This window comes from Primulina eburnea, chromosome 3 (assembly GCF_022965805.1).
Source record: "Primulina eburnea isolate SZY01 chromosome 3, ASM2296580v1, whole genome shotgun sequence".
Classification (NCBI taxonomy): Eukaryota; Viridiplantae; Streptophyta; class Magnoliopsida; order Lamiales; family Gesneriaceae; genus Primulina; species Primulina eburnea.
Genome location: NC_133103.1, coordinates 27,446,247 through 27,458,717, shown reverse-complemented (window position 1 = coordinate 27,458,717; position 12,471 = coordinate 27,446,247). Strand labels below are relative to the sequence as shown.

At 35.9% G+C, this 12,471-nt stretch overlaps 1 protein-coding gene across 2 annotated transcripts; it reads left to right on the top strand.

The window, feature by feature from the left end:
* Window positions 1–236: 236 nt before the first annotated feature.
* Window positions 237–4,971, top strand: LOC140828447 (uncharacterized). Of its 2 annotated transcripts, XM_073191412.1 has the most exons (6): window positions 237–453; window positions 3,995–4,109; window positions 4,225–4,314; window positions 4,405–4,503; window positions 4,649–4,726; window positions 4,812–4,971. In XM_073191412.1, exons 1-6 carry the CDS (start codon window positions 386–388, stop codon window positions 4,842–4,844), a joined length of 483 nt encoding a protein of 160 aa, XP_073047513.1. In that variant the 5' UTR covers window positions 237–385; the 3' UTR covers window positions 4,845–4,971. The 2 variants fall into 2 exon arrangements, with proteins under 2 accessions (XP_073047513.1, XP_073047514.1); XM_073191413.1 differs by having other exon boundaries at window positions 4,649–4,971.
* Window positions 4,972–12,471: the final 7,500 nt, after the last annotated feature.

Here is a 12,471-nt window from a genome sequence, read left to right as displayed (position 1 = left end):
AAAAAAAATGGAGGAGCTGAGAATACTTAATTTGAGCAATAATTGAAAGGAAATATCAATTTACATGAATCTACTGTGTGATGCATCATTTAATATAGTGTAACATATGCATGAATCTTCTATGTGTGATGCTTCATTTAAATGAATAATTAAGTGCACAAAAGGTCACTGGAAGGAAAAATAAAATCAATTATAAAAAAATAATTACTTGTTCAAACAATTGTAAGCGACAATTAAATAAGAACTCCACAACTCAACCATTACAAGGCCCCCTCGAATTTCTCTCATTCATTCTCCCCCCATTTGAATCTCCGTCGCTTAGAGAGAAAGACGGGGAGTGTCTGAGAGTGATTTTCTGGGTCTTCCTTCGATCCTCGCAGCGCCAATGGCTTTCCTGTCTTTCCTCGGGAGACTCCTATTTGTCTCGGTCTTCATTCTCTCCGCTTACCAGGAGTAAGACCTCAGCTTCTACTCCTCTCTTTTACTCAGATCTGCGCTTCCTTCGCGCTCACTCTGTGCATACATCTCTTGATTCTTAGTGGGTTTAAGTATATCTTGTGTGCATGTATTTGATGGTTGTGTTTCCAGTTTATGTGGGTTTTAGTGAGGTATTTGCTTAAAGGAGACGTGGGTTTGCTCTACTTGGCTTCGAGTGGGAAATTCAGATTGATTGGATCTGATGGTTTTTTGCCTGATTTTTGCCTTCTGACTATGAACCGCTGAGGGTTAAAAGTTGTGCTACAGTACACAGATTTGGTTCTGATATAAATATATTTTCTTTTCAGTTTAATACGTGTTGAATGAATAATTTTTCTCGGTTGAAATATTTTGGGATTCTATTTAGGTGTATTTCTATGTTTGTGCTGCCTTTCTTCAAGCTCCCCATTTGTTATTTTGTCCTTTTTTGGTTGAGTGAATAGATGTGATCTTTAAACATGTAAATAAGAGTTGGGTTGCATGAATTGAATTTGATGGTTACTAAATCACTGGTTGTCCCAGGTTGAGGGTGCGCTACATGTAATTTCTAACATTTTTCGAGAGCAAGTCATGCGTAATTTTTTTTTTTTTTTTTAATGTTTGGGAACTGCTCCTCTTGCTCCCTTGCTAGATTGCTTCTGTTTTATTCCTATTGGGACATAGTATTCTCGTACCCAATATGCAGCAGAAGTTTAAAATTTTCATTTCGACAATCGAAACGTTGCTTGGGCATCGTGTGTTTAAAATTTCATTCTTAGGGTGCAAGGGTTTATACCTGCACTTATACAACGCTGGACTCCAAACTATTCCTATTTTTAATCAGAAATAGTCATTCTTGTAAATCTCTACAAACGGCTCTTCAACCTTGATCACTTAATTAAGTCCACATCGAAGACTGTCCTCCTTGCCTGGATTGCACTAAAAATCGCAAACGATTTGTGCAATGCGACTAGGACCTCTGAATTTCCAAAATCCGGGGACAGTGCGACGGTGGCGGTGGAAGAACAAGTGGCTAAAAATTTTACCTTGAAAATCAAGGTGGCCGAAACTTGATGTGAGGAAATGAGAGAGCTTTGTTGTGTTTTTGTGTGCAAACTTGTTATTAGATTTATGGCCCCTCATGGTGTATATATAGAGGTTGGAATAGGAGTGCCTTTCCCAAAAGGACTTCCTAATCCTTGTGGTACTAGGACTCTACAATTTTTTATTATTTTAAATTCTTATATTGTTATTCATTATAATATTTGTTTGTCAACTTTTGATGACACATGATATATATTTATATGTTGGTAGTCACCACTACTAATACAAACATTTAATTAGTAAATTCAAAATTCACTAAATAAATGATTCTGAACTCATTATAGTCCTGATCGACGATCCGAGAGTGACGATGCATCAAGGATATAAGTCTTGTTCATATAATGAAAAAATTGAACATTTCGAACATCAAAATTTTCACATACCATATTGGGTGGGCGACTGCCAGTTTGGTAAACTCCATCACAAAAAAGGCAGCTCCACTCTCCTTCCTTAATTAGCAATTAAGTTAACTTCTATTTCTTCCATCTTATGGAATCAACTCATAAATACCTTTATAAGCTTCATGTTTGGTCTCCAACAAACTATAGTTACCAAATTTCAACTCCTTGAATTTTGATTTTCTCAATGGGAACACAAAATCCGATACTTGTGTGACCCTCAATGGTCCATAGATACAAATAGCCGTGGGTCCATATCTTCATGTGATTCAGAATAACATTTATTCTTATTAGGGTTTAACCTAGTTAGTCCCATTTTTTTCATCAACTTCTTGATCAAGAATATCAGAACTCATTTCTGATTGCATCCATCGGATCATGGTAAGAGCGTCTAGTAGTATGGTCTCATGATCCCCTAAGTATCATCAATAGTGCCTGCCAGAACCTTTGGTCATGGTTAGCGTACCGTACAGTTCCTTCAACACATATATCACGATTAAATCTGCAACCATTGGTATATTGAGAGTTGCATTTGAATTCGATAACGATGCGATTTATCTTTGAGTACTACCAGTGGTATGATATGTGCAACTAGGAAAACACATTTCCCTAAAGTGCATTTTTGCTCTGACCAGAGACTCCTTGCACTATTAACTCATCATATCATATAGAATATCTTAACCCATAGGAAAACGGTGAATCCCCGATTATAATACATTTGCTCCTATGTATTTCGAAACTATACCCAACCTCTCACCTGATGACCCTCAATGGAGTCGATAAACGGATTAAACTGCATGATAATACGTTGTCCTGGGTCAAAGGACTAATGGTGTACAACCATAACCGCAGACTATTCTACTCGATATGTGAGAACCACTTGGACAATTCGAGGGAGAGTTGTTCAGTGCATCATATGATCATCCATCTGTGTGAATGGACATCTTCATGCCCTTGCCATTGAGACATCGCGTTTACATTACATGTACTAGTCTCGAGCTCGAGAGACTTTTATCCTTGTTTTAGGCAGTTGATTCGACTAAGAACCTGTTTAGAATATACGGTACACGTCCTAACGAATTTCATGATATTACGTTGCGAGACAGACCTCATGGTACCTATTGTATATTAAAAAACTATCTATGCAGCTTGCATAGGTATACAGATAAAGTATTATATCATGATCGAATGAAATCGTAAAATATTGTTAAAATAAATATTGTTTTACATTAGAGTCAATAAACTTCTGAGCAACAAGTTGGTTTGTCAGGCACCTACTCTAATAATTCCATCAATTCTGCTTTAAATTCTTTGATGTTCGTGATTAAGGGCTGGCACTCGAGTTTAAAATCTTCAAATTTCGTATTTAGTTTTCTGAAACATGGAGGCTTTGTTTGGTTATGTTACTTTTCCCAAAATGTAATTGGCAATGGAATCTATTTTTGGGGGAAAAAAACAAAATTTGTAAAGTGGTTTTAAGTTTTTGTCTCTTTTGACATTGGGTATTTATAATTTATAAATTTTAAAAAGCATTATTTCGTGTTAAAGTTTAAAATAACAGTAGGTTGTTTCTCGGAAAGGTTGAAAAGTTTAATTAAGAATAATGATCATGTTGGGAGGTGATAATTAATATTTAGAAAAGAAAATGAAATATATTGTAGGGATGTTTTTGTGTCAAATAATAAGTAAATGGTTGGCGCTGATCTATCCTCCCTGTCAAAAATTTTGATCCTTCGAATGTTTACTACATAAAGGATGGTCTTGATTGGCATGCGACGACGTTTGACTTGTACACCCAAATCCAATTTGGGGATCAATTATCAAATTGATCATAGAAAGATTTAATGAGTCGATCTGTGAATTGACAAGGAAATTGTTATCCAGACAAGCCAATGGATTGACCTTTAAACAATGAATACTTGCTAGTGCTAGAAAATAAGTTCAACATTTATCTATTTTACATTTTTTCATTGATGGGGACAGTTGCCCTAATTTGAATTTTTTTGTGAATTCAATTTATATATTTCTTTATCTAGGTTCAATGAGTTCGGAGCTGATGGAGGGCCAGCAGTAAAGGCTTTGAAGCCTAAGTTCAATATATTCTCGAAGCATGTTGCAACCCAGACCGGGATCCAAGTGCCGCGAGTGGAAGTAAGAATTGCTTTCCCAAACTTCTCTAATCTAATTTTGGAAAGTGGACTGGTAACAATCCTATGTTTTAAAAAGATCAAACAAGCATTCTTATGACTTGTGAACTTTATGTCAGATGAAACATTTGATCATGGGTGCCATCGTGATGAAGTCGCTGGGGAGCCTGCTCTTCGTGTTTGGGAGCACTTTTGGGGCCATCATCCTTGTATGCCCATTTATCCAATCTTTGTTCATTTAGTTTTTATCATGAAAACTTGATTATCTCATCGGTTCTTCCTGTTTCTTGCTCTTATAGCTTTTGCATCAAGCGATCTCAGCACCGATCTTGTATGACTTCTACAATTACGAAGCTGAGAAGAAAGAATTTAATCAACTATTTGTCAAATTTACACAGGTACAAATTCAACCTTCAACCCAAGGTTATTTTTTGTACTTTATATAAATTTACCGGAGTGTCTACTTCATTTATTTTTCTCTGATGATAATTTCTTATTCTTAGCATTGATAATCGACCGTTTTTTGCTTAATCTCTTAACCAGAGTTTGGCATTACTCGGTGCGCTACTCTTCTTCATTGGCATGAAAAACTCTATACCTAACAGATCACCGAAGAAGAAGGTTCCCAAAGCAAAGACGAATTAAGACTACACATCGATTAGCATCAACATGTTATCCTGATTATCCTATGAATTGGATTTTGTAGGATTGTATCTTTTGCATCACTCCAATACCTTAATTAGCCGAGTATACACCTAGCCTATGGCCCTTTTGGGAGGTATATGTTTTTACAGCACTTTTTTGCCGACAGGTTTCTTATTAAATCGAACCTTTTTAACTTTATGTGAAGCTTTACGTTTAATTCATATTAACTGGTAACTATTTGATAATGAGATGCTCTGGAGAAGATTTATGAATTGTAACCTTTAGAGTACCCCGGTAACTTTTGAATAGGGTCCTTTGTCTTCAAGCTGTTGATACCACAGCTAAAGCTTGCAGATAAGATTGACCCACTTAATCTGTCTTTGCCTGATTCTTTTAGTTGGCCTCGATTTTGCTGTTTCGAAATGGAATTACAGTTTTGGTTGGAAAAGCCAATCTCTGTTTCTTCCAAACTAACAATTTAAAGATCAAGATTCTTCTGTCAGTTTTTGTTGGTAGTTATGATTTCTGCTACATTATGTTGAAATTTAAAAATTTCAGGACTAAATCAAATAGAAATATCTCATTCAATTATAATAATAAAATTCACCCGTCTCATCCCTTCCCTTTAATCTTCAACTAAGGGTGCCTTTGGATTGTAAATGTTTTGATTAAAAACATTTTTTTATATAGAAAAAAATGCTTTTATAATTAGATATGTGTTTCGATGGCTTTTTAGTAAACGTAAAAATAACTTAACTTTTAATTAAAAAACCACTTTTAAAAGCCAATTTAACCACTTTTAAAAGTATAAAGTATTTAAATCCAGACGGAGCTCAAGTCTGAAATGAAGCCGTGAGAAGAGCCATCAAGCCCCTTGTTTCGTCAAATTCAGCATAGCCGGACGCTGTGGTTCCACGATATTTTGGTGGATCGTCTTCCGATAGCAACTCATCAATCGGAACATACACATTCATAATCGTCATGGAGTCCCTACCGAAGAAGCTAGCCACCGAGATCCTTGGTCCTGTACTGCTAGCCCACACCATGTGATCGACACTTTTGAATTTGTGGGGACCCGGACGCTAATCATCTTCTTAATCACCGTTGGGATTTAATTATCTGTTCTGATAAACAGGGTCTAAAATTTTTCTTTTTAAATTATAACTGCGGAAGGTAATGTAATCTAAATACTATACATGTCTGTATATAAAAATACAAATTCAGTATTAAAATACAATAATGTACAACATTCTAATCTAAGGTTCACTACTAAAGTTCTAGTAGTAAAATCCAATCCACTGTAAGTCCGAAATCAACACGCTAAACTCGTCTTCTCTCATCATCTTCTCGACCCTGATCCAGCCCCACCTGTTGTCATGCACACATACAAAACACGACAACAGCCGGATAACTCCGGTGAGAATAAATCTCAGTATAAAACATGGTAAGCATGTATATAAACAAACTAATTCATAAAACATGCGATCATGTATAAACACAATATATTTCATAATCTATGGAATTAAGCATGCAACTCAAATCAGATAAACATGCATATAAACAATCTAAATTATAAAAACATGCTAGCACAACTGAAAGCAATAACGATGGGTCCCATGATCTAGGAGCCACATCCATATAAGCATGAAGTCCTAATCAAATCATGTCTAGACTTGACTCGATCTATAACTCTTAGGATCCCGGGGTGAATAAGACGTCACTGGCTGTCACCTACCCTCCCAATCGAGGTGCTGTACGTCTTATTCCTAGACTTCGGCCTGATCTGTATCCACATCTACAATAAGGGAGGTGATCTTCCCCTAAGCTGTGATATCGCCGAACGTCTAGCAGTCTGGCTGATCTCCAAACTGTCCTATCTTAAATGCATGAATACAATCAGTAAACAAAACATAATCATATAAATCATAAACAAGAATATAGTATGTGATTTATTGGGCAACTCAAGTGGGGAACTCAATTGAGTTGTTTCTTCCCGAATATCACATGAATCATACCTTTGTCGTCCCGGTCTGACGAAGACGATTATCTGTATTCAACTCTGTCCATCTCAATCTGAAAAGACAAAATCGAATACGCTGTATCAGTGAATAACTCATTATACAATCTGTTCTGATCAATACTCAATTCAATATACAATCTGATCAATGTCTGAACAAGATACCATCTGAGTCATATCAATAATATCACAATCTAATCGAAATCATATCTGAATCTGATCAATCTAAATCAACTGATGTTTCGACGGTATAACCATACAATCTGAATAACCCCGTCGATGTCAACATCACAAATATCATATCAGAACTCGTAATCAATACCATATTATCATTCTTCTAATTCCAGCATATCAATATCTATCAAATGCAACTCAAGATATGCTGAGATTCATAACATAGGCATACGGTATGATTTCTTCGATCTGACTTCACATATATACTGAATAATCTATCCAGAACACATAAAAATAATCATCTCTCTATTCTTCAATCAAGAACAATACAAATCTAGTGTTTAATCTCAATCAATATCTTCTGAAAATCATAACAATTGTATAAACAGTCTGTTCTTAAATCTGACGTCGATTATACAATACCTACTGTAGCATAAACACCATATCTGAATCATATTCAATTCTAACAACATCGTATTCTCAAAACATCTCAAAACGTAACGAAACTTACGTCCTTGTGTAGCTCAAGTTGAAAGAAGCTCAAAACTGAAGTCGGATTTGAATTCTAATGGACGGATCTTCCACAATCGCAAATCTAAAAGGCGTAAGGATATTCTCTCCAAAATCTCGACTTCTGTCTGAATTTCTGAGGGATTTTACGTGTAATTCTTCTATATATATACTGCATGCAAATCATAAAACGTGGCATCATTTTTCATGCGACACGCATGACCGCGGGTGCGGTAGTGCAAGGAGCGCGGGTGCGGTGTGTGCAAGACCGCGGGTGCGGTATCTTCACCGCGGGTGCGCTCTGGCTAGAACCGCGGGTGCGGTGATGCTTCGGAATTTCTTGCCAACTTACTGTCCATGCACCGCGGGTGCGGTCTTGGTTGCACCGCGGGTGCGATGATGCTTCGGCCTCACCTTCGAAATTTCCATTTTTAACCCTTGTAACATCTCATAATCTTATCTGATTAATTCTACAAGTCTTGGGCATTACATTAATCTTGTCTGATCAATTCTACGACAATTCTGGGGCATTACATTTCTCCCCCTCTTAGAACTGAGTTCGTCCTCGAACTCGCAACTAATCAATCCCAATCTAATAGAGGCAAACAGAGTTTACCATCCAAACTCCTTTTAATAACATCATTCGGCAATATCTCCCTTGTATCCATTTTTGATTCTAATCAGGAATACAAAGTCAAGAAGTATCCTATCACAATACTTCTCACAATCCTTTTGACTGAATTCATCTCACAATATTGGTTATACAACATCCGTATATACCAACCTGTAATCTATAACAAAACAATACCATCTGTAGTTGTTATCCTATCTGTTTATCCCAATCTAGGACATAATCAATCTTCATATTCCAATACCAATCGTCATCATCCGACATTGGTTTCTTAAATCTATCCATTCTGAACTATCTTGATAGCTATTGTCATACAGTAAGTTACACAATGACAATAATCTATATCAACTAGTACTAACATCCAGTACTAAAGCTCTACAATTATCTGTCAATATCTGGTAATATACTCTGACTATCTGTCAATCTGTAATAAATCTGCACAAGAGAGCTTATGATATAATCTATCACAAGTACAACTCCGTCAAAATCACAATCTGATATCATCTAATTCTTGCATTCTCGTCAATTTGACTATTTCTTTGACATTGATCTATGCCATCTGGTTCTGTTTGTACGTAATCTGATACAAACTGATAGATATAGATTGAATAATCTGTCAATCATAATCATATCATATCATAATCTAAAGAAAATGGCGGTAATTTTATTACGAAAGCCATAGAAATGTACTCCCATTTCTATTCAGAAATATACAAAATCTGTAATAAGCTTCTGATTTCTATCTCTTTGTCTTCTTCTGTTAGCAATTCAGACTTATCAGTACACTTTCTGCCAATATTTCTGTACAAATTCTGTTACAACTGATCTAATCTGTTTATATCACAACTGTCTGTTCGAATAACGTACATTCATAACTATCTGAATGAAAACTGAATCCATAACTGTTCGGTTCTGATGTTATCCGTGAATTCAGATTCGAACTATCCTGTATAAACAAATCAGTGAATAATCATAAATTAAAGAAGAAATACCTACATGGTATTCGGCTCTGACTATCAATAGCAAAATCTGTAACCAATTCTGAAACATCTGATATCATAAAATAATCAATCTGAGACAACACCAAATCACATATCTGTTAATCTGATTAATGTTCTGTTCTGAGTAGCAAAATACAATTCTGAACCCTCTGATTTCTGAACTGATGTACACTCAACTGGTTACAATAAACTGTATCAACACTGATTCACAATAACAGTAATATTACACAGATTCAGAACAGAAAGAACCTACACAGATCTAGTGAGTTTAAGAAAACTCATAAAATAACAAAATCAAGCAACTGTAAATTCTGGCTATCTGACCAATCCTCATACTGCCCATATCAACTGCTATATCTTATCTGCAAATAACATATGCTCCCAACAATATAAGATATCGCACAAATACTGATGTAGAACAATAACAATACTCAACAGATATATAACAATGAGAGAATAAAATAATCAGAATAAGATAATCTGCAGATAATAAATTTCTGACATTCTGGAATTCCTGATCTTTCTGTCTTAACTATCTAAATCAATCGATCTTCAGATACTGCATATTCTGAATAAACACTGTATCCATAACTGCATATTGGATTCATACCTGACCCATTTCTGTATACAATGATCATAGTTCTCTGAATATTTAACACGGTCTTCGAATATTCAATATAATCAATCAAATGCCGCAATATATCAATAAATCATAGATATACCAAGCATAATTTTCAGAATACTTCTGCAACCTAAACGCTATCAATTTAGAAACAGAACTGAAATATCTTCCAGAGAAACACTCAATCAACTGGATTTCTCAGCTAATGTTCTTTTATCTGTCAATTATATCAATTCTGTCAGTCATTCTGTACTTTGTTCTAATATACCAGCAATACTCGGTATTGATTCAATTCTGAAATCTACCTTTCTGATATCAAACACATCTGAAATCTTATCTAGGCAAACACCAGTCAACTATTATATTACTAGCAACTTTGTCACTGCTAGACTCGATTTCAATGGATCTATTGAATACATAAGGATACCATCTGTTCCTTTTTGTAATAATCGAGTCATAAACAATATAATGATCTAAAGAATTCTGGATCTAGAATCCTTACCGGAAAATCTCCGTTTATCAGCCAGATCTGGTCTGAATCTTACCGTTTCTGGCACACATTCTACGATATTTCTGTACTTGTTTAGCATATACATGTCAATAATGCAATCGGAATCATATAACACAAGTACATCGCAATCTAGTTCACTCTCATTCTTATCTAACCGTAGTATATCATATGTCATAGAAATTTCTGATATCAATATATTCCTCAACAACCAAGGAATCAATACTACAGTATACCCAGATCCAACAGATATAGCATATCTCCATGCTACTCAATCACAGATTCTCATAAATAATGCATTAGTACATATCAATACCTATGCATATAATCATACAAGAAATAGTACCTGTTGTGAATTCTGAGTCTGTTCTTTAGTCATTACCACCAATGACTCTGTGCTTTAAGATCTTCGAAACCTTTCTGGGGACAGACTCTAGCAAAGTGTCCCGGTTGTCTACAAATATGGCAACTACCAGTCACTCCCTGGCATTGCTCTGTGGGATGTCTCCCCCCACAAGTCCTGCAATACACCCCAGCATAGCTCGGGCTGGAACCACTGGAACTAGAGGAACCACCTCCTAATTTCTTGAACGGTTTCCTTTGAGCTTTCAGCAAATCTTGCTTTCCACTCGTACTACCACGCTCAATTCGAAGAGGGGATTGCTGCGTCTGGGGTTGCTTCACACACAACCTCCCTAGCTGTCTAATCAGACTCGCTTCCGCTCTCTTTGCTCTACTCAAGATATCATCAAAATGGTAAGGTCGCTGCAAATTCATCAATGCAACTACCTCTGAATTCAATCCTCTGATGAACTGATTCACTACAGCTTCATCATTCCCAGCTAAATGAGGAGCAAAATGCAATAAAGTAGAGAACTTTGCAGCATATTCATCAACATTCAGTTGTCTTTGGCTCAAATTCTCAAATTCTGCTCTTTTGTCCTCCCGATAGGAAACTGAGAAAAATCTTTGATAGAATTCAGCTTTGAAGACTTCCCACGTGATCACAGTACCACGTTGTGCTAATACTCCTTTGATTGTAATCCACCAACTTCTGGCAGCTTCTCGTAACTGGTGGAGTACTAATTTGACTTTCTGTTCATATGTGCAGTCGATTAGGTTCAACAATATTTCTATGTTATCTAACCAGTTCTGACAATCTTCAGATGTCTCCATACCACTAAACATCGGCGGCTGAAATAACTGAAATTCTGCTAACTTTACTTCGATCTGAGTTTCTGATACACCTATCTGTTCAGTCGAAGTACTACCCCTTTCTGGAATTCTCCGAGGCGGTATATCTGATTACCAAAAACCTTAGTAATCTAGTACTACAAATCTGTACCAATCTTTCTCTGATCATGATCATCTTACTGCTAATCATGAATCTGATCTGATTCATACTTAAGAATACATAATACCAATTCCAATCACATAATCAGGTAAACATGTATCTTAAAGCAGTAACACATAGTCTCATGCCAGCACATAATGTCAATCAACATTAAATCAATCTCATGCTAGCACACACATGCAAGGAAAGAAAATTCATCTACTTTGCTCATTCTCTTCTATCTCAATCTAAAGGATCTATCAATTCTGACTATCTCAATCTAAAGGATCTATCGCTAAAGGACCCTTCAGTTCTGGAACCTAAAGCTCTGATACCACCTGTTGTGGGGACCCGGACGCTAATCATCTTCTTAATCACCGTTGGGATTTATTTATCTGTTCTGATAAACAGGGTCAAAAATTTTTCTTTTTAAATTATAACTGCGGAAGGTAATGGAATCTAAATACTATACATGTCTGTATATAAAAATACAAATTCAGTATTAAAATACAATAATGTACAACATTCTAATCTAAGATTCACTACTAAAGTTCTAGTAGTAAAATCCAATCTACTGTAAGTCCGGAATCACCATGCTAAACTCGTCTTCTCTCATCATCTTCTCGACCCTGATCCAGCCCCACCTGTTGTCATGCACACATACAAAACACGACAACAGCCGGATAACTCCGGTGAGAATAAATCCCAGTATAAAACATGGTAAGCATGTATATAAACAAACTAATTCATAAAACATGCGATCATGTATAAACACAATATATTTCATAATCTATGGAATTAAGCATGCAACTCAAATCAGATAAACATGCATATAAACAATCTAAATCATAAAAACATGCTAGCACAACTGAATGCAATAACGATGGGTCCCATGATCTAGGAGCCACATCCATATAAGCATGAA